Source organism: Calypte anna, chromosome Z, assembly GCF_003957555.1.
Source record: "Calypte anna isolate BGI_N300 chromosome Z, bCalAnn1_v1.p, whole genome shotgun sequence".
Lineage (NCBI taxonomy): Eukaryota > Metazoa > Chordata > Aves > Apodiformes > Trochilidae > Calypte > Calypte anna.
Genome location: NC_044274.1, coordinates 62349556 through 62373213, shown reverse-complemented (window position 1 = coordinate 62373213; position 23658 = coordinate 62349556). Strand labels below are relative to the sequence as shown.

General features: G+C 40.9%; 1 protein-coding gene across 1 annotated transcript in view; it reads left to right on the top strand.

Moving 5' to 3' along the window:
- TEK (TEK receptor tyrosine kinase) overlaps nucleotides 1–23658 on the top strand; it is a 42830-nt gene that overhangs the window by 7454 nt on the left and 11718 nt on the right. Inside the window, exons 2-10 of the mRNA XM_008495859.2 lie at nucleotides 4817–5128; nucleotides 9963–10073; nucleotides 12857–13009; nucleotides 15117–15248; nucleotides 16404–16544; nucleotides 17254–17382; nucleotides 18418–18572; nucleotides 18834–18975; nucleotides 19338–19499. Coding sequence (XP_008494081.1) covers nucleotides 4817–5128; nucleotides 9963–10073; nucleotides 12857–13009; nucleotides 15117–15248; nucleotides 16404–16544; nucleotides 17254–17382; nucleotides 18418–18572; nucleotides 18834–18975; nucleotides 19338–19499 — 1437 coding nt within the window. The remainder of the gene's footprint in view (nucleotides 1–4816; nucleotides 5129–9962; nucleotides 10074–12856; nucleotides 13010–15116; nucleotides 15249–16403; nucleotides 16545–17253; nucleotides 17383–18417; nucleotides 18573–18833; nucleotides 18976–19337; nucleotides 19500–23658) is intronic.

Here is a 23658-nt window from a genome sequence, read left to right as displayed (position 1 = left end):
CTAAGACACTAAAATCATAAAATTAATGTCTTCTTTCAAAGCTTCCCAGACTGTTTACTTCTCTGGAGAATGAACAAAAAATAGCCTATATTGGTAAGAGAAATGCTGAGCGCACAAAAAAAGAGAAATCAGTATTGCCAAATTCTGGTGTGGTATGTGTTTCACTCTCCATATGAATGATGTTCCCAACCAGCTAATGTTTAGGTTAGTTTCTGACTATTTTTAATATTAAGTAAGCAGCACTCTTATTTATTTATTTATTTAATAGGGGAGAGGAGGCATGGAAGTTCAATCTCTTTTTTATTAACATCTGTATTTTTCACTCACATTATTTCCATCCTGATTATCTTATAAATTAGATATTCTTTTAGTTTAAAAAAAATCAATGTGATTTATTCTATACTTCATGAAGAATTAAATGCTACACATGTTTCAGCAAAATTGTTCATGATTCTCACTTGTATTGCTGAACAGATTTTAATTTTTTTAATCTGGTGTGTGGTTGTAAATGGAAAAATACAATAAAAAAGGGTACAGCTGAACTTGTAACTGCAAAACAAGACACAATGAGAAATACTGAGGTGAAGGCTATTTAGTGAGCTAGGTTAGTTCTAAACCAAAATCTCATTCTTCCAAGCAGAGAGATTACTTGGCGTTGCTCTTTTAAGAGACTTGAAGGAAGAGGAGTTGATGACTTGCAAATCTGGGATGTACATTTCCATCAATCTTAAAATGATTTTTAAATCCTGCAGTGGCTATCACATGTAACTGACCGTTTACGTTCAGGATAACATCAAACATAAGAGATTAGCTTGTTTCCCTGCTAATATAATATCAATATGTTTTATGTTCATATTCCCAGGCAGTGAATAGCAGAGACAATCAGTGTTCCAAGAAACAACAGCAAAAAATAAGAACTGCCTAAGCATTTCAAACTACATTACCTTTTTTATTCACCTTGTTTCACCTAATGAGCAAAGGGGTGGAATTTACTGGAAATTTATGCTTCCCCCTCTTCTCTTAAATAATTAGTATTTTAAAAATATTAATCTCTCTACTTACCTTTTATCACAGTTTTTCTTTTTTCTCTGCTCGAAATGCCAAGGGAAGGATTCCCCACTTATCACTTCAACTAGTTAAAAAGAAAGCTCTACAAATGTAAGAAAAATGAACACATCCTTACATTCATAGTGTTTAAAAACTTTCCTTCTGCTACTACTGAGTATTAATACTTAAAACATCTACTCATAATTTGCATTCTCAATACACATTGCAAATATGGATTACTGATTAAATACGTGTTTGAGGGGCAGTGGGGAATGGATGTTCCACACTCTGACTGCTCACTATGCTAGAGAAGCATTTGTCATTCCACATTATTGAACACTTTTGCAATTAACAGGCCACTTTGCAAAGGCCTCACATCAGGTAGAAATTGTCTTGAATATTTCCATGTTTTTTCAGATGACCATCAAAGGTTAATCACTGTGATATACATTTAATCTTTGTTCGACACAATTTCTCCAGGCAAATATGTTCTAGAGAAAGACAGAGCCAGCTATCACCTAACAAGAGAGAACACAATCCTGTGGTTAAGAGTAGTAGAAGAGGAACTGCAAAGGTCTCCCTGCATTAATTTTGTTATAGTTATAGTGCGTGTGCTATTATTTAATGTACTGCTTTATTGGATGTCACTTTCCCTGTGCTAGAAGGGCTCAAAACACTGCACCACAATGAATGTCACAAATTCAAGGCAATGAATCCTCTCTGCACAGTATCTGTAATTTCCATCGTTAGCCTTCCACAAGTGCTTTCCTCAAATTCTATTTGCACACACAGCAAATTGCCTTCCTGATAAGGTCAGTTCTTCAGAGACCAGGGCAGGAGCCAAAGGACATTTTCAAGGAAGCAGAGGATTGTCACTGATACAGACACAGGCTGTTTCCTGCCTGAATTTGTTGTGCTTTTCTCAGAGAGCTAAATCCTGTTGTCCTTGCTTGGTCCTTACATACTAAAAGTCTTTATTAACATCAAGGGTAGGCTTTGCCTAAATTTTGCCAGACTAGGTAAATTCCTTTTCAGCATGGACTGTTGGGTTATTTTAAGTTTTATTACCACGTTATGAGAAAAAGATGCTGCAGGAACACATAAGCATAGGTCATATGTGCTTTTCACACTTTTCTGGCTATTTTGTGATTGTTTGTTTGTTTGTTTACGATCTGAGGGTAGATCCTGGGGGGTCAAAGAAACCTTCCTATCGCCTCAGAGGTCTTAGGCTGATCTTAAAATGCCACTCTTCCTAGATTTTTGCCAAATGCACCTAAAGCTTAGCTCTTCTTATGCAAAACTTTCCTTTGAATATATTTTAATTTCTGCTTGCAGTGTATTCCAGTTGTGGAACCTTAGCTGACAAATAATGCTTGGTGTATGGCTCCATACTTATGCATGGACATGACTCCCTTTTTGACACAGAAAGGCCTTCCAGTGTTTCTCCAGGAAGACATGAAACTCCATGTGCTCTGCCTGCCTCATGCAGGTGTCTGGGTTACTGTGCAGTGTTTCATATGATGAAAAGACCCATTTTGTATTAGACAATCAATCAGAACACTATCCACCCACCAACAGAAAAATGTCATTTAATTCAGAATAAACACAGTGTAAATAAGCAATAGGCCTGAGCCATGGTTGCTCTATACCTTGATTACATGATTTGTACTACTACAGTGAAAGAGAAAAATATGCAGCAGACACCCTGAATCTGATATGATACTGCTTTGCTATGTCTTGCACAGGGATCAAAGACAACATCAAAGCTAGTCCTCAAAACCCAAGAGTTCTCCTACTACTTTTTCTCTGTGTGCATACACAAATGTTGAGCTGGGGAGGAAGGTGTTATTTTCATTTCCACCTCTGTTGGAAGTCAAAGAAATGCTAGACAAATGGAAGCAAAGCCCTGGATGAGGAGCCTTCCTCTAAAGGATTCTACCAACATGGGCTCGTATCTCTGTATTGGGAAGGCTTGTTGCAGCTCTGTGCCCTGTGCTAGCCAGAAACCTCAAAAAAATTCAGCTCTGATCTGCAGCCCCCCACCTGACCTCAGCAGAGATAATCATATCAAGTCACAGAGTTTGGATCCACATTTGGTTCTGAGTTTCACAAAGTCTACAGTAATAAGGATTTTGTAGTTTATGATTTTAAGAATACCTCTGAATGGCATGTGATCTATGCTGATGCAAACTGAAGGCCTCTGCTTTCAATGACACTGATTACTGAATTTCACCTTCCTCCAGCTGATGCATGAGACCCGTAGTGAGAGTACATATGTACTTCTCATAAAAGTAGGAGCATTGAGATGAATGTCACCTAAAAAACACACACAAGCCTGGCCTAATTTTTATCCACTACTTCTTTAACTTTGTTGAAAGGATTTATTTTTGTAGTGTGCAGCAGAATGAACTGACTTCTCTAACCTGCACCTTTGTGCAATATTTCCTTTAACAGCCGTTGCATCCTTTCCAGAAAGTTTTGTTTCTCCATTATGCAACTGCAAATTATCTGGGCAGATTAAAGGGTGGTGACTGTGGCAAACTGGCTGGGTGTGGTGAGTGTCAGCATGCTGTCAAGATACTTCAGTCCCCAGAGTGGTTGCTGGCACTGAGAGCAGAGGAGGACCTCTTCCCTTGGCCCCAGTGCTGCAGAGACGCACGCAAAGACTGCAGTCAACACTAAGACCCTTTGACCTCCCTTATCTAAGACTATACCCCTTCCTTCCAATCAGAGAAACATTTGGAAGCTGAGTGGTACTAAATATTATGCCTCTCAGAGTAAATGCAAAACATACTTCTATCCAGAGCTGAAAAATAGATGTGATGAATAAAATAAATCAATTATTCTTCCTGTTTCAGATGGAAAAAAGTTACCATTTCCCTTCTCCTTACCCTGAATTTCAAAAGCAAAGGGAAACATCTATTATTTGCAAATTGTTGATTATAGGAGAACTGTATTTCCCTCCTGCTATGCACATTTGAACAGCTGAATCTGTAGCACTCCACCAGAGACTGCTTTAATTGAGCTTGTATCTACCATTTTCAAAGAACTTCCATCTCTTTCTGGCAGTTCTATTTATCAGAAAGAGCCAGTTCGATTGATTTAAACTGAACCTCATAAAAAAACAGCTTTACAAGGCCTGCCAGCTCACTCTTCTTTTTTGTCGAAGTTTCTTTGTGCAGTGGTTCTTCTCACTGTCTCTTAAGGCTTTGAATGGTAACATGTGAATGACTCTGAAATCATTAATCCAAAATAATAAAGCAGCTGAAAAAAATTCTCTGTTTAAAGTACTACCACATCCTATAACTGAAAGATATATCTGCTTCACATCAATTCAAGCATATTAAAGGACACAAAAGAAAATCTATTAAATTGACAACCTTATGATTTTCTAACTCAGTTACCAGCTAAACACTATACACATGACATTTATGCACGTGTCTAGCTATCCAAGGATCCATCTGCTTCTGCAGTCCATGGATTTCCTTGGGCTCCTGAAACAGCTCCTAAAAGAACTTACACAAGTTGTAAGGGTTATTTCCTCTTCTGAGGAGACCAGGCTCCATATGTTTGTGGCATTCAAAGTAAATCCTAAAATCAGTGTAGCAGAATAGTTAATATACTGTCTTCTTATTTTGCACAAAAGCTGTACAAGGCACCAGCCAGAGAAAACCTGAGCACTGTGTCAAACAGCTTGTCTGGTGATTGCAGTGGTCACATAATCAGACTATGCAGTCAGCTTTTTTCACTTGATGCTTTTTTTCCATAGGTAAAGTGGAAGCAGCACTGGACCTTATCCTGATCAATTCATTCCCTCTGGTGGGCAACTCTGAGACATCACTTATCTGTATCACTTCCAAATGGCGTTCCCGTGAGTCTATCACAATAGATCGAGACCAGGAGGATGTGACAAACCAGCACAGGGAGCCACTGGAAGTCAATGAAGATTTAAAGAGAGCAGCAGCCAAAACAGTGGTGTGGAAGAGGGAACAGGCCAGTGAAACAATTGGAGCTTATTACTGTGAAGGGAAGCTCAAGGATGAGGTGACAAGGATACACACTATGAAGATGCCTCTGGGAGGTACTGTATGGTGGCCAGACCTGAATTTTGCATGTCCCTGCTTGCAGTGCTGACAAAAATGGGCACAATCCTGGTTATGGACCAGGCAAGGCAGTCTGGAGTCAACAAAAATAGACTCGGCTCAAGACAGTGAGGTTTTTTTCTAGAGTGCAGAGACAACTGGTTGATACTATCTGCTAGTCATTTCCTTGTGGAAGTTAGTCAGACATCTGTAGGTATTCCGCCTGCTCCTGACTACTCCCAGGAACACAAGTGGCAGTGAGTGGCAAGTGGCAGGTGGCAAGTGAGTACTGGCCTTGCTGATTCCATGAAACTTCATATACAGTAAACTCCTGCTATGGATTTTCCATAGATTATCCCAGACCTTTGACTTGTAAACATTCTTTCATTTCAAAGTCTTGACAGGTCTGAGATGTAGATAGCTAAAGATAGCTAATGGGCAGCCTGATCCTAGGAAAATAAACACCTTGCCTAAGGATCAGTAGGACTACAGATCATGAGCAGTGTATCTGAACAATCTGTCAGCATGAAAAAACTAACCCATCTTAACACTGGAAAGACACTCCTGAGATATTTCCCAGAAATTAAGAAGGCTGTTTTTCATTATAGACTTAGATTTGGACTTAAGCCTAAGAACCTGAAAATATGTCAGGGACACAGTGAGATTTCCAAGGTCCAGTACTCTAGCCATTTAAATTAACATTTTTTTTTCTGGGCAAAATTTTGCTTGTCTTTGGATTTCATTAAGCTGCTGGGACAAGTTTCAAAGCAGAGATCACAATAAATTGCTGAAAAGTGTTAGAAATCTTGGCTAATGTTCTGCAGCAAATCAAGCTTTCAAAACTTCAGCTGATTAGTAGATTTCACAATATAGCTAATGTTTTCTGCCATGCTAGTTCATCTGTGAGGAGATGCTTTGTAGCTTTCTTTATAAAACTTAAATAATAGCAATTGTTATTGTTGCCATCTCCTGAAATTATATAGCAAATTTAGAAAAGGAGGTTATTCACTCACAGCTACATATAGTGTCTAAGCTGAACATGAGCCAGCAGTGCCCAGGTGGCCAAGAAGGCCAATGGCATCCTGGCCTGGATCAGGAATAGTGTGGCCAGCAGGCCCAGTGAAGGGATTCTGCCCCTGTACTCAGCCCTGAGGCCACAGCTTGAGTCTTGTGTCCAGTTCTGGGCCCCTCAGCTCAGGAAGGAGATTGAGGTGCTGGAGCAGGTCCAGAGAAGAGCAAGGAGGCTGTGAAGGGATCCAGCACAAGTCCTGTGAGGAAGGGCTGAGGGAGCTGGGGGTGTTCAGTCTGGAGAAGAGGAGGCTCAGGGGAGACCTCATCACTCTCTACAACTCCCTGAAAGGAGGCTGGAGCCGGGGGGGGGGGTCAGGCTCTTCTCCCAAGGAGCTACCAGGAAGACAAGAGGGCATGGACTTAAGCTCTGTCAGGGGAGGTTTAGGTTGGATATTAGGAAGAAATTCTTTACAGAGAGGGTGATCAGGCATTGGAATGGGCTCCTCAGAGAGGTAGTGGATTCTCTGTCCCTGGATGTTTTTAAGAAGAGACTGATGTGGCACTCAGTGCCATGGTCTGGGAACCACAGTGGCAGTGGATCAAGGGTTGGACTTGATGATCTCAGAGGTCCTTTCCAACCCAGATGATTCTGTGATTCTGTTTATTTCTTTTTAGAAAGCAAGGTGGGTGAGACAGAGACAGGTGCATTTTTCTTTCATCTATGTTTTCTCTGACCAGATGTGGTCTTGGAAGTGTTGAAGTGGTCACCAATAAAGCTTTGCAGGTGCAGGCTGAAAAATCCATTGTTTCAAAGGAGGCTGCATTGAGGAAGAAGAAGAGACAAGACCATGGAAAATCAGTATGACTTTGACTGTGACAGAATGCCAGTGAGCTGAGCATATCTCTGGCTGTACTGTAGAATAGCCTTCATGGGTGAAAGAGTATCTACTGAATCAATCAGTTTTTTGCACTAAAACTATGGATCTAGGAGCTGAGAATTCAAGCAATCAAACTTTGAGGGATTACTGTGTAACAGAAGTTGTTCTAACCACAAGCAGCACAACATACACACACAGAGTAGGTTTTAGTCAATTTCTCAGATTTTCTCTGCAAAACCTTTCACTGAAGAAACCAGCTAGCAACACATTGGTGAATTTGTATAATGTAATTAGGCTAGATGGGTGAGAAAGAGGCATGACAGAAATTCTCAAAGCTATTAAAGTGCACAGAAAGAGGAAGAAGAGGTCAGTGAAGGACTGTGAGGTTTGGCAAAACATCTGTAGCTGGAAAACAGGCCTTTTCCCCTTTGCTGTCTGAATAATTTTTAAAGGCAGAGTGTTTTTCAACACCAGAAGCTGAGCAAGAGTTGAAATGTGCCATTTTCCACTGAGAACACAAAAGGCACAGGAAGGAGAAGCACTGCCGAAAACCTATCCACTGCTTTACAGCCTCAAGGAAAAAAGCTGCTGAAGCACTCACTAAGCATTAAGCATTTGAGTCATCCCACTGACTTCAGTGGGAACTGTGATTTGTCTTATTACATGCTTATTATCAGACAGATATAGTGAAGATTTTTTGCTTTTTAATATGGAAAGATAACAGGTTCATCTTCCTGTTCTACTCTGTGCATGGGACATTCTGAAAGCATTGAGTCCATTCTAATGTAGTATTATGTTTACACATGTAATATCCATACATACAACGAGAGGGAACAAATTATTCTTTATTTACATACGAGGAGTAATGCTTATGCTGTATAAAGCACACATATCTATAATGAAGCACTATATACCCTGTTCTGCATCTAATTTATGCAATTTCTCTACACAATAAATGTCTGTTTTCACACATGTGGTTGACTTTCACCCACAGAAACTCTCCAGAGCAGACAAAGGGACAAGTATGGGAATGCTGGCAACAGAGCATTGTGGCATTTGCCCTGCAACTCAGTTAATTATGTCTCTATAAGGTATTGGCACACTCAAGATGTGAAATCATAAAATACAAGTCACAATCTAAAAATGCACTGGAACTGAGTCCTCCAGGGAGTGTGGGTTCCTTTCTATTGCAACAACACTCTGCAGAAATAGTCTTGTGGTTAAGCTGAACATCATGCACAGAACAGAAAAAGGGAATACAAAAGTTTAAATCTTGTTACAACAATTAGCAACGCCTCACTAAATTTGGTCCAAAAGAAACTGCAACTACAGCACTTAGGATCATTTGAAATGAACAATTAATTTTTGTGAAATCTGTTGAATTTTTGTTTCCTAAATAGATGATTTTCACTGTGTGTTTGTTATTCATAAATAGCCTCCAACTCCAGAGATGACAGTAAGTCTGTTTTCAGATTTTCTTGCCTGTTTCTAATAAGATCTCTTTTCAGTATTCTGTATTGGAGTTTTCTAGTCTTGTAAGATGAAAGTTCAGATACCAGTACCTAGGTAACATGGCAAAAAAGATTCTCATGCATTTTCTTAGTATTATGCAGGAAATGTCCTGCTGAAATCAACTGATAGCACTTGCAAGGGATGAGAACATGTAGCAGAGGCTCAGAGCTTAAACACAAGAACTCCACAAAGGCTGGAAAATCTATTCTGCAAGGAACTGTGAGTTTTCAAGAGTTGTCTTATTTCCAATCTGAAAAGTGTTGAATAGCTTGGAAGTTAACTTTGCTCAATTTTAGGGGAGTTTCTGTAATATTTTTGACAGACAGCATATCAACGACACTATGGCATAAAAACCTCAGAACTAAAAATGGTCAGAAACCCTGAATTTCCCCTCTGAAAGTCTCACGGCTTTCTCTTGGTATTTTAAACTAAATGAAAGGAAGCATTGTTAACTTTTAAGTTTCTTCAAAGCAGTACTGCAATTAAAATTATTTTTTCACTGCTGCAAAAAAAAGTACTATTTCTTGTGGTTTTTCTATCACTTCCCTATTTATCCTCTGATCTTTTTATCCACTAGAAATGATAAGGAAAGAAAAAAAAATCTTTAAAAATATCTCTCTCTACTACTTTCTTTTCCTTCTTATATCAAGACCAATAATTTATTTTATAAATATAAATGCTATAAGCAAAAGAATTAATTTCAATTTCTAAACTGAAAAAACTGAAAAAATACCACCAGTCATGGCAGTTCCTCATACAGATTTTTTATTTTAATTAAGCTGCATTTTCAGATGGGAATATTTTGGTAAAAGTATCACTGACTGTGAATATTTTTTTCTTTCATTCTGAGCGCAAGCCAGCACTCTCAGTATTTTAAAAGAGCATAGTGAACCAATATGAGCAAAGAAATACCCTACCTTACCTTACCAGAACTCCCCAGATTGAGGTCTCATGAACTGTGTTGAGTGTTGTGCATCACAGAGTTTAAACAGAAAATAACTGAGTCACTCAGGGTATTTGTCTGGCAATGACAGATGTTGTTCCCTACAATACATTTTCCAGTACTTTATCAAGTCTGTTTTTAAAATGTCTCAAGGGATAAAGAAACTTGGGAAAGTGTTTTAGAGCCAGATGGAGCTCCTAGTAAGGGTTTCCAGTTACTCAGCCAAAATCAATTTTTTTTTTAAACTTCATGCCCCAGGTAGTAGGGAAGATGAAGTTTAGAGGCACTCTGTTCTTCCAGGGTATAGGGGAATCCTCTATTTTTGTGAAAACATGGAGTTGAGGTTGCTGGAGGTGTCAGTGCGTGCTCTGAAGAAATTTAAGTGTCAGAATTCGAGACAGGGTCTATTCTCAACCTTTGTCTCAGAGACCAGATAAAGATAAAAACTGTTGCTCTTCATTGCCTGCTTCTGCTCTGTTCTGTTTTCAGCCTCATTCCACCCAGTGGCATTAACTGTTACAGCAAATAAAGGAGAGCATGTGAATATTTCATTCATCCGAATGGCAGCAAAAGAGGAAGATGCAGTGATCTACAAGAATGGTAATTAACCTTTCATCTTTTCCTGCTATCATTGTCTTAGCCAAGTGCCACCTAGCTGTTCTAAAGGAATTTCTCATGAAACCCAGGCTGTGCAACTGGAGCAGAAATTCCTCAGGCATATAGTGTTCTCCAAAGGAACTATTTTGCATATCCAGTATAATGACCTGATCTTTTTCTCCTACACCAGAGTGCCAAATCCTCTGTTTATACCTCTCAGGTCAGTGAGAGGTGCTGTTTTGCTGTCAGCGTTTTGTTATATAAAAAACAGTTGGTATGTTAAAGCAGGAGTTCTTACATCATGGTGCTGCTTTAGCTGGGATTCCACCTGAAATTTGGCAGGAAGCCTCAATTTAACCATGCATCTGGACAGCGGGTCACATTCTCTACCTTACACTGCAGCTGCAATAGCATCCCTGAGTATTCCTGCTACAGCAGCTGGCAGAAGAGAAAATACTTGTCCTTTTGTATTTAACTGTTGCAGTCATTTAAAAGTACCAGTTTCCCCTTGCAGACCCTCATAAAGGCTGTCTTCGGAATGAAACTGTTCTGCTAAACAGGATTCCTTTAAAACATTGATGTAACTTGTGCCATCTTGGAAAACAAGCCACAAAAGCCTTACTAACAGTGAGCATGAGGCTATCTTAATACTTTGCTGCAAATTTGTTTTGCACCTTGTAACTCTAAATATTTGGGAAAAAAAAAAGAAAAAAAAAAAGAAAAAAAAAAAGAAAAAAAAAAAAAAGAAAAAAAAATGAAAAAAAGAAAAAAAATAGAACACCCACCCCCAGTTTCAAAACTAATCCCTTTTATTCTTTGCTCTTTTTGTTTGTTGCTGTTTTTTTATGAACTCTTACATGTTATCATGGACTAAACTGATCCAGCATCTTTTTGCTGTTTTGCTTGTCTTCCTGAGCAAAGTTTTACATTTCTAGGATGCCTGAAATTGATAGTATGATAATATGTATGATCACAAACAGTAAAGGTCCTGCCTGATGCTGTTTAACTTCTGAATTATTTCAGCAAAGTAAGAGAGTTGTTTCTTTACCAGTGTAGTTACAAGGGGACGTAGAAGGTAAGAGCATGTGATATGTGGAAGTATTGTCTGGTTAACAGACATCCAGGATAAAAGACTAAGAAAAGAAACATGAGAAGTGATAAATGTAAAGCTGCATAAGTCATAAGGAGTAGCAGATGACAGAGAACACATCAAAGAACAGAGCTTCCGAGCTTCTGAGAACCCCTGAGAGAAAAATACAAAGATCTGTGCAGCTTAAACCAGACGAACCAGAGTGATGGAATACTGTGGATCTCAGGGAAAAAGAGCAAACTTATTATGACGAAATTGAGGGGAACTTTGAACATGTGTGAAATAATGGAATATTTATAGAAAGAGCCAAATAGGAGAAACAGGGCACGGAGTTAACAGGAATGGAACAAGCATGAGAAAATGGTGTGGGGGAAAGGTAAAAGGTGCCACGGGGCTGGCCAAGCTCTGCAGTAGTTGGTGTGATCTTATTAAACTGTATTCTAAATTATTCGTAAACATAAAACTGCTCTGTAGCTGGTATGCAGATGTATAATCTATAGTGACCTTCAGGCCAGACTAAAAAGCTCAAAAGGTTTGACTCATAGTAACTGGTAAGCTGTGGCAGGGGTCAAAGGGGCTTGTATGCCTGGGGCCAGAAGCAGGAAGATAAAGTGTCTAAGGCCTGTTACAGCAGGGATCATTTGCATGGGCAAGGGTGTGAGTGTGCACATGTGACACGAGCAAATTTTAAGCCAGGTTAAGTAGGATAAGAGGTCTGACAGCCAACTATGAGAGGTCCAGGCCAGCTAAGTCTCATTTTTGTGTGTGTGAGTGTATGAGATCTCTTAGTAGGACTTGCCTAGCTGGCAAGTGATAACTGTTTTGGGCTGTCTCAATTGTTCATGTGTATGTGGGTCCCATCTGCACATGCATTACTTGTAAAGGGACAGTACTGTTGTGTGGGTCTGCTGGTGGCTGGTTTTGTCAGTACAGTGTGTATGATTAGGTGCATGTATGTTTGTGCATGTATGTAACCTGGCATTAGCTGTCTGCTTCAGCCTTGCTCACTGCCACAGAAAGACTCCAAGGAGTCCTTAAGCCCTTGATGCAGCTTCCCCTTGACAGCAGCCAGTGTTCAAATGTAATTACCTGATGATCAAGAGGGATGGGAGAAGACCAAAAGCTATTGCCTTACTTAGTAAGCATGTATGACCACCTACAGCAAACCTAGAATAACATAGATAAGTTTCCTTGGTAAAAAAAAATAGAAACATGTTAAGATGGGAAGAAAAGATAAAGCTCTGCTGTGTTCTTACTGCTTTGCTCTGCTAAGTAAATCTTTGTGCTACTCAGATTAATTTAAGTAGGACCTGGCTGGCACTTGCTATTTTGCCCCTTCCAGACACACTAAGACTTCTTGCAGATAGTCAGCCCTCACTTATGGCAAGGCCAATAAACAAAATGAGCACTTTCAAATTCTAGATTTTTTGCAACATTCCTGTAAAGCAACGCTGAACATAAAGTTGTTTATCCCATTTATCTAGTAAGTGTCCTTCGAGGTCTACCTTCCCTTTTACTTGCAACTCTCCTCCAATTATCAAAAACTAGCATAAAGAGCTGTCAGCAGACTGATAAATAATAAATAGATTCTGATGCTTAGCTCATTCCATCTGTCCTCCCTCAGCAACAAATGCAAACACTTCTGTCTGTGGAGGGCAAATGGCTTGTCTGTGTTGTCCCTGTTCTCCTCCCCCAGGTTCCTTCATCCACTCTGTACCCAGGCATGAAGTGCCAGGGGAGCTGGAAGTCTCCTATGCTCAAGTTCAACCACAGGATGCAGGAGTTTACTCTGCGAGATACATAGGAGGAAACCTCTTTACTTCTGCTTACACAAGGCTGATTGTAAGACGTAAGTTCCATTAATGTGTGCTGATGAGTAATTGTTTAAGTTGTCATGCATATGAAGTGGAACATACTGTGCCCAAATAGGGACTAAAATCTTTTTTGGTATAAGATTGCCAATTTTCTTGCTATTAGATTATATGAGAAAAAATTATTTTCCCAAGAGTCTTTGCTTACAAGCTGATCTTGATTTAAGCAGCCAAGAGAGAAAATGATTTATGTTCAATTCATCTTAGCTATTGCCAGGACAGCTTGCTGTTTCCTCAGTACAGCAGCTTTTCAAACACCAAGTAAGCATCAATGAAAAAAAGTGGCATTGGGTCTTCGATGAGATGTGGGTCTGAGCACAAAACAGGATTTTTCAAATGTTAGTTTTTTTCTATAGTGGGCTATACCCAAATACTATTCATCCTAATATTTCTCATCTTTAGCATACATTATTGTGAATTTACAAACTACCCCCTAACTTAGTTAACTCCTGAAGTTCATCTCTTTGTGTTTACAATGCAGGTAGATATTTTCTATTAAGTGTTCTACATGTCTTGTAGCTCATGCTGATACGTCCATTTTCATCAGATAAAAAGAAAGTTATGTTCTATTAACTTGGATAGAAATATAAATCCAATATGTAAAATTAAATAGGTGTTCAAATATGTTATAGAATGGAGAAAATTTTTCTGATGGCAAAATGTATTTTACATGCTAACATCCACAGGTTATTTCCAGTAGTTGAAAATGAATCAACATAATGCCCCAAATCTGGATTTTGAAAATAGTGCCACCTTTCTAAATAAAATGGACCAAGATTTGTTTTCAACTTTAGTGCCAAGCTGCACAGCAGAAGACTTGTCCATAGATGCTGTCTCCTTCCTCAGAATAGGCTTTTGTCTTGCTGTCTTGCCTATTGGGAAAGTTCATGGGGTATAACCTGGGAGAGTGGTAGGGAGCACACTAACAGTGAAGAGAGGGAATTATTACATGCTACTGCTCAGACATTTCCTGTCTTTCTTTGAATTAACTTTAGCATTATAGACAGAGACTGATGAGCAAAGCTTTTTTTTGCCTTTTTCTGTGTTTTCAGCATTTCATTCTGAGGGAAGAAGGAGATAGAACTCCAAGTGTCCTGTTGATTCATTAAATGCTTGCAGAAATTTGAAAATCCAGGTCTATCAGTTCTAGCGAGCATAGCTCAGGACTTTCCAGCATGTTATCTTCTTGGTCTAGCTTTACATTAGAAGTCAAAAAGGTCAGTTTCTGTCATGTAAGACACATTTTTATGAATAAAATACTCAAAATTATCAAGTCATTTCATCTCTTGATGATTTCAAAAGGAGCTAAGAGAAGTTTGCAACTCCTAGTGATAAATTTTGCATTTGTATGATGAAGTCATGTAGATTTGTTCAGACCTCAAACTCTGTTGTTATAAAATCAGTATCAAGCTCCCTAGCAGGGTTAATGATAGTCGTATCTTCTTAAATTATGCAGTGGGAAAGAAAATCATGACAGGCATGGAAAAAACTGATTGCTCTTAGTCTATTTACTCCAGAAACATGTCAACAGTTGACTAATCCCACTTTTAAAGACCCTGTGAAGACAGTAAAAATGCAGCTGATGATATCCTGATCTAATGAATTTTGAAGACAAATATTGTTACAGAAAAAAGCATGACTTGCCAAATGCTGGTGTGCTGCCAGCAATACTAAACTTGGTCCTGCTGAATTACTACCAGTACAGCCAGCTCTACGTGATGTCTGGACCTTTTGTAGGTCTTGAATCCCTCCCACAAGAACAAAAATCTTAAATATGACTTTTTGTCAACTTCCAAACTTTTTCTTCTAAAGGAAAAAATTATCTAATTTCAAAAATCAAGACTTTTCCAGTTACTTTCTGGAAGATGTTACATAGTAATACTGTGTACTCTGCAGCAGTTCTGCTCTAGGAATAGAGGCATTTTGACAATTAAAAAGGTGGTTTCTTACATTAGGTCAGTTGACTGGGGGTTTCGGGGCCCACATGGATCTTTTACTGTATGCCTCAACTGAAAAGAATTTTGTGGCTTGATTGGTTACTGAAGAGGAAGATAAAAAATATGTCATTATATTTTTACATAAAAGGATGTGAAGCTCAGAAATGGGGTCCTTCCTGTAGTTCCCACTGCCCTTCCTGCATGAACAATGGCATTTGTCATGAAGATACTGGGGAATGTATCTGTCCTCCAGGTTTCATGGGAAAAACATGTGAGAAAGGTGAGCAAATATAATTTTCACAATTGCTTATAGATTTGTTCCTAGTAGCAGAAATTGGCAAATTTTTGAGAGAATCATCAAAACAAATACCCTTGTATTAGTCTTTATAAGCTACAAAATTTACTGCTGGTGCTGGAGACTGGGCAGCGTTGGGTAAGATGAAGCCTGACTAAGTAAGGCTGTTCTTGAAGATGTGATTTAGCTTCACCCTCTCTTCTCCTAGCAGGGATTGTATTGCCAGGAGAGATGAGTGTTTCCCATTCTTCTTGATCAATAAGCACTTGGGCAGTGTGCCGGGTAATCTCATCTAGGCTTATTTTCCCATCAAGCAGATGATCTTTTGAGGTCCCTTCCAACCTGGGCCATTCTCTCATTATCTAGAAACTCAGCATGCTCAAAGCTACAGATTTATGTTAAATACATGACAGAATATAAGATTTTAAGGATACACTTCCAAAAAACCTAATCTGCCCGGTGTTAGAGATTCCCTGCCTACTTCTGAACAAGCTGTTAATGTGCTCACAGGGGGATTTGTCTCTGTAGGGGCATATCAACAGTGTATGTCTGTTTGTGCACATCTGTATCTCTAACAATTAATTTGGATTCTGGAATACTTACTGCAGGCAGCACCTCTCTAAGGAACTTCTGGGTCCAGTCCTAAATATATATCCTACTATTCTGACTGTACTCCTGTGCTGCAAATACTGCAGCTGACCTATTGGAATAGTTAATGTAGGATCCCCTCTAATATGGCACTGATCTTACCAGAAAGGCAAAAGCTTGAGCTTGACAGTTTTGTATGCACTGGTTTCTAAAAAGAATACTTGCTTTCTTTGCACTGTTTCCCCATTTTATAGTGAAAAAACTTATTGCTGAAGCTCTGTCCTCATATATCAAAAGCAAAGGGTGCTTTGCTGATAGAGCCTCACATGCAAGGATGTCTGAACTTGGACATTAAAGCAGCTGTGGCATATTAATATTAGTATGGATATTAATATGGCAAATGGATATTAATATACCTGGTGCCTGAATGATAAAAACTATGATTTTTTTTAACTAACCTTTTCTGGTTTTTAACGATCCATTATTACAATAATTTGGTCTTTTGTGTACTTAATGCTGTTAGACTGTTCTTTCCCTCTCTCTCTTCAATAGCTTGTGGATCCAATACATTTGGCAAAACATGTGAAGAGAGCTGTAAAGAAAGCTATGGCTGCAGAAACTATATGTTCTGTCTACCAGATCCTTATGGTTGTTCTTGTGCCACAGGATGGATGGGACTGGAATGTGACAAAGGTACAGTAAAATGTGAGGAACAGTGAAAATTCTCCTGTACATAGGAAATATAGAAGCAAACTGACAAAGAGTAAAAGACAAGATTTTTCACATTCTATAAAAGAGGGTTAATGGTATTCACTCATCTCAAAGCACTATCTCAGGATCCCAGACAGACATAGTGAAGTCCAAAATATTTCAAATTATTCTGCAAAAGGAAATTATGTTCTACTGAGATGTTAAAATCTTCCAGCAGCTACAGTATTGCTGTAATTCTACAAGTCAGACGGAGCAATTTGACACCAAAGCTATAGCCACTGCTGAGCAATATTGAACATAATCAGCCTTGTTCACTTCAATTAGACTTTAATCTTTTTGGAACACAAAACACATCTTCCTTTATGAATATGTCCCATCTTACTCAATTGTGACATCACCGGTGAAGCTTTTGAACACTAACTCAGTGCAAGTGGAAAAACTGAGACAGAAGATTCTTCCCGTTGGCATCTAGTCTACAAATGGCAGGCATAGATGCTAATTTACTGTATTTTTCTGACATTAGTCTGTTCTCATGATTCTCTGTGGATGATCTAGTGCTGATATATATACTTTCAAACTCAAGACAACCATGGAAACTAATCCATACTGGAGAATTGATGTATAGGATTGAAAATTAATTGAAGACATTTTCTAGTTCCTTTACACTAACCATAAACTTATGAACCTGCAGAATGCAAACCTGGTTTTTATGGGTCGGATTGCAAACTCAAATGTAATTGTCACAATCGAGGGACATGTGACAGATTTAAAGGCTGCATCTGCTCCCTTGGATGGCATGGTCTGCAATGTGAAAAAGAAGGTAAAGCAAGGTAACACGGTAGTAAATGTCTTTTCCCAGTGCAACTGAAACAGATATTCATGCTCATATAGCATTTCCACTCCAGGCTGGTATCTTTGTCCTGTCAGTTACATTCCAGAGTCCCAGACACTTCTGTACAGCTTTATTTCAGTGAAGTGGTTTCAAGCTTCTGCCCCATATGCTGCTTCTAGCAATCTGCTATGCTACCATTTAATCTGATTTTCCTTACATTAGAGGTAGATTTGCAAACCTTACTCAAGAGGATTTGACACTGACCTCCATATCAATTACTGACAGAAGCTGCACATCCTACCTGCATGTTCAACCTTTGGTTAGACTCATGGTACTTTACCATTACCTACTTCTTATTCATCTGCATACACTCCTATACAATATGCCCCATGATCTGAAATGGATGGCTGAGACACCAAGACAATCCCAGAGTTTAAAAAAGGTCTGTCCATCTGAGAGAAAGTTAAGTATGAAACCTGAACATATCTCATTCATAACCTCTTTGGATTCAGGCAAAGCTCACACACAGTATTTTTAAGATGCACTCAGCATCACTGCTTAATAAATAAAATTCCAAATTCACTGTTAACTAGTAAGATCATTTGCGAGAAAAAAACAACCAGAGAACTAAGACTGCAATCCATTCAGATGAACTATTCTGTTGTGATCTGACTGCTCTTACAGACAAAATGGAGAACAAATAGATATGGTACATTCAGTACAAAATGTGCTTGATTTTGTCATAGCTAGACTGTCTGTGCTTAGAATGTCAATGAGAAAGAGAGAGGAGGAGATGGAAAGGAAAGAAGAGTGGACACAGGGTTTGCTCTATCTCTGTGGTATTTAGACTGATGTAACATTGCTGACTTTGGTAAGGTTGGTGATTATGTGTGTCCACATGAGTGAGGGGAGAAGTGGACATCTATGCTGCTTAGGCTCATTGTACACCTAAACCTGTTTCAGTGCTACCTTTTAAAAATTCTGTTTGAAGGATGACTTTAAAATACTACATATCTTCTGTAGGTTCATCAGATCTGTCACCTCAGATAGAAAACTTACTAGATCCTGTAGAACTCAATTCTGGCGTCGAGTTCAAGCCTTTTTGTATAGCAACTGGGATGCCACTTCCTAAATCTGATGAATTTAAACTTTTTAAGCAAGATGGAACTGTCCTAAGGGTATGGTCTTGATTAATTTCTTCCTATTTCTGATATTTATATTGACTTTATCTGTAGCTAGTGCACACTAAGCATTTCAAGCATAATGTGAAGTTTCCATATTCTGAGCTACCTCATCAATTCATGATATGGAGCTCATATAAAACTATGGAATTGATCATTGTGCACCCTTTCTATTGTTATCACAAAACACTAGTTCCTAAGCTGTGAGAAAGTGCCTTGAGAATATCCTTAAATGCTGTGTGTCTTTTGCCATTTCAGCCTGCCCTAATTGTTACCAGTAATCGCTCTGAAGCCATGTTCACAATTAATCGAATCCAGCCCCGTGATACAGGAACCTGGGTCTGCAGCGTGCAGACAGTAGCGGGAATGGCCGAGAAACCATTTCAAGTTACAGTCAAAGGTAAAAGAATGAGTCTTCAAATGTGTTTGCCTCTGTACTCTTATGGACAGCTTTATACTCTGGCATGGCAGAGCTTTCTGTTCTCTGCTCTGCAAAATAATAAATACCATCAGTCAGAATACAAATAGAAACCTTTTACAAGCAACATAGTAGTTATGCGTGTTGGAAAAATAAGTGTGATGGTAAGAATCAGAAGAAAACCCAAGATTTTTTTAAAGACCTGAACTGTCAGCTTTAGTGCTCTCTGTACTTCTAAGAGTTTTGAAGAACATTTTCCATTTTCCTGTAGATCTAGGAAGGCACCAGAGTTTTTCTGATACAGGGAATTAAAAAGCTGGTTTAATACTTGCATTCTTGCTTAGTTCCACCTGTGCCACAGTATGCCCCAAGGCTGACAGACAGTGGACATAATTTTCTCATAATTGATATCAATGCTGAGTTACATCTTGGAGATGGACCTGTTGTGTCAACAAAACTCCTGTACAAGCCAGCAAAACGTTATCAGTCCTGGATGTCTGTGGAAGGTAAGAAGATGGTTTTTAATTCCCTTAAGCACAAACTTTAGCAGCATGCTGAAACACAAGGTGGTGTCTACTCTTGCCTTGACTCGAGGACTCTGCAACACACGGAAGTTCAGTCTCTGTGTGACTGATGTATGACTCTTTGTATATCACTGTATATCACTTTGTATATAATGTTACTGTGTATGTGGTACATCAACAATAGTCAGAAGTATGTACTCAGTTTTCAGTAACTAGAGGGTTCCCCCCTCCTTCCTTAAGATAAAGAGTATGTGAGGCTGGGCCCAACAGTTGAAAACTTGCAAGTAAATAACAAGTTTTCAAATGTAGTGCAACCAGTATGGAGATAACTGGTAGCATCTACAATCTTGCTTCACGTCTATTGTGCCCTCTGGTGGAACAAATATCTCACCTAAATATTTATTAGGAATGGTATGGGTAAAATGCAACCTGCAGCCTATTTGGGAGTCAGATGAGCTCTTTCATCCCTATTTTAACATATTAAGCACCTAAAGTATTATGGGAAACATTACAGGAACTATTTAGCATAACCCAAAAGCTGCATACACAATGCACACTGCCTAAGCACGCGGCAGCGCGGAGCAGAGAGCGGCAGCGGCACCGGTACCGGTGTGACCTGTGCCTTTAAATTGAAGAGGAATTGAGAAGGAATTGGGCTTCCCAGAGACGGTGAAGCCAGGGCAGAGCGAGGAGACCTGAGTCTGAGTGGGAATCCTGCGAGGTGAGGAAGGCTGACGTGGCAGGAGGCGGGGCTGTGAAGGGCGGCAAGGTTTAAAAAGCGGCCATTTGGCAGCCTCCTCTGAGCACGCGGCAGCGCGGAGCAGAGAGCGGCAGCGGCACCGGTACCGGTGTGACCTGTGCCTTTAAATTGAAGAGGATTTGAGAAGGAATTGGGCTTCCCAGAGACGGTGAAGCCAGGGCAGAGCGAGGAGACCTGAGTCTGAGTGGGAATCCTGCGAGGTGAGGAAGGCTGACGTGGCAGGAGGCGGGGCTGTGAAGGGCGCGGCCCCCACACCGGTGAGAAGGTATTTAAGAGGTTTCCGGGAGCGCCAACGACCCGGAGCGCGGCGAACAGGAGTAGGCAAACAGGAAAGTGAAGCGGCAGTTTGCGAGGCAGTTCGCGCGGGCAGGGCAAGCACACAAAGTAAGCAGGAGTAAGCACGCGGCAGCGCTGAGCAGAGAGGAGAGAGCGGCAGCTAGCTTCCAGAGGGCAGGAGCGAGGCTAGACAGGGAGCACCAGTGGATAGATACATCATGGTCACAACACGGCCAAAAGCCATTGTGAAAAAGAATGTGGGGACGCAGACAGAGCTCCCAAGCAGGCACGCAGCAGTGCAGGTCTCTGGCTGCAGTGAATGCCTGTGTCTGGCACTGGTACCAAAGGGAACCAGTGACACCACATGTGTGCGGTGTGAGCAAGTAGATGATCTCCTCAGGCAGGTGGTTAAACTGACAGAGGAGGTGGAGAGACTGCGAGCCATTAGAGAGTGTGAGAGGGAAATAGACTGGTGGAATCTCACCCTGAGGCAGGGGCAGATGGGAGAGGTTGAGGAAGCGATGGATCCCCTCCCCTCCAGTCACCAGACAGAAAGAGAGGACTTAAGAGTTACGAATGAATGGAAGGAGGTCCGGCCTCGGAAGGGCATAAAAAAATCCTCCCAACCCCCTCCACCCTCCCCATTGTCCTTGAAGAATAGGTATGAGGCCTTGGAAGTTCAGGGACAGGATAATGTAGTGACAGAGGTAGACTTACCTACTGAACCACCTAGGACTCGTCAGTCACCCCGTGTCCTTAAGACTTCTTCAATCAAGAAGGACAGGAGAGTAGTTGTGGTGGGTGACTCCCTTCTGAGGGGGACAGAAGGCCCCATCTGTCGACCGAACCCATCCCACAGGGAGGTCTGTTGCCTCCCTGGGTCTCGGATTAGAGATGTTAAAAGGAAACTCCCTAATCTTGTGGGTTCCTCTGATTACTATCCACTGCTGATTTTTCAGGTTGGCAGTGATGAAATTATCTCAGGAAATGTAAGGACAATGAAAAGGGACTTCAGGGCCCTGGGACGGCTAGTTAGGGGATCTGGAGCGCAAGTAGTGTTTGCCTCCATCCCTCCTGTAAGAATGGGTGGGGAGGTATATAGGAAGAGTTTACAGGTCAATGAGTGGCTAAGAGACTGGTGCCAAAGACAGGGTTTTGGTTTTTTTGATCATGGAATGCTGTATGAGACACCTGGCCTGGTGGTGGCAGGTGGGATGCACCTGTCCCAGAGGGGGAAGAGGCTTTTGGGGCAGGACTTAGCAGGGCTCATTGAGAGGGCTTTAAACTAGATGTGAAGGGGGAAGGGGAGAAAACTGGGTCTGTTAGGGACAAACACAAGAATGAACCAGTGTCCGAAGGCAGGTGGTCTAGGGAGGATTTAGTCCCACCAGTGTGCTCTGCTTGTTTCCTGAAATGTCTGTATGCTAATGCACGCAGCATGGGGAATAAGCAAGAAGAGTTAGAGGTCTGTGTACGGGCTAAGGGTTATGATCTGGTAGCGATAACAGAGACATGGTGGGATAGGTCACACGACTGGAATGTGGCCATGGATGGTTATGTGCTTTTTCGGAAAGATAGGGTAGGGAAGCGAGGTGGTGGAGTTGCTCTTTATGTGAGGGAGCAACTAGAATGTGCTGAGTTTTGTGCAGGGGCTGATGAGGGGCAAGTTGAAAGTTTGTGGGTAAGAATTAAGGGGCAGGCTGGTGTGGGTGATACAGTTGTGGGGGTCTACTACAGACCTCCTGATCAAGGCGAGAAAGTTGATGAGGCCTTCTACAGGCAGCTGAAAGTAGCCTCACAACTTCAATCCCTAGTCCTCATGGGTGATTTTAACTACCCTGATATCTGCTGGTTGACTCACACAGCCAGCCTTTCACAGTCTAAGAGGTTCCTCCAGTGCATTGACGATAACTTCTTAATGCAAATGGTGGACAAGCCGACTAGAAGAGGAGCGCTGCTGGATCTTGTACTAACCAACAAGGAGGGCCTTGTTGAAGCAGTGGTGGTCAATGGCAGCCTTGGCTGCAGTGATCATGAGATGGTTGAGTTCAGGATCCTGTGTGGAAGGACCAGAATGCCCAGTAGGACCAGAACCCTGGACTTCCGCAGGGCAAACTTTGGCCTCCTCAATCAACTGTTAAGAGAAATCCCATGGGACAGGGTGTTAGAAGATAAAGGGGCTCAAGATAGCTGGTCAATATTCAAAGACCACTATCTGCAAGCACAGGATCAGAGCATCCCTATGGTTAGGAAATCCAGTAAGGGAGCTAGGAGGCCTGCATGGTTAAAAAAGGAACTGCTGGGAAAACTTAAGTGGAAAAGGAAAATCTACAGATCATGGAAGGGGGGGCTGGTCACTTGGGAGGAATACAGGACTGTCGTCAGAGGATGTAGGGAGGCAATTCGGAAAGCTAAGGCCTCCTTGGAACTTAACCTTGCAAGTCAGGTTAAGGATAATAGAAAGGGCTTTTTCAAATACATAGCTAGTAAAACTAACACTAGAGGCAATATTGGCCCACTAAGGGATGAGATGGGAGCCCTGGTGACAGAGGATATAAAGAAGGCAGAGGTGCTGAACACCTTCTTTGCCTCTGTCTTTACTCCTGCAGGGTTTCCGCATGAGCCCCAGATTCATTTAGCCCCAGAAGTAGTCGAGATAGATGAGGAGCTTGACATAGTAGATGAGGATTGGGTTAGGGATCAGCTGAGTAATCTGGACATCCATAAGTCGATGGGTCCAGATGGAATGCATCCAAGGGTGCTGAGGGAACTGGTGGAGGTCATTGCTAGGCCACTCTCCATCATCTTCAGTAAGTCATGGGTAACAGGAGAGGTGCCTGAGGACTGGAGGATAGCAAATGTCACTCCAGTCTACAAGAAGGGCAAGAAGGAAGACCCGGGTAACTATAGACCGGTCAGCCTCACCTCCATCCCTGGAAAGGTGATGGAACAACTTGTTCTTGTCGCTATCTCCAGGCATATCAAGGACATGGGGGTCATCAAGAGCAGTCAGCATGGTTTTATCAAGGGTAAATCATGTTTGACTAACCTCATAGCCTTCTATGAGGAAATTACTAGGTGGATAGATGATGGAAGAGCGGTAGA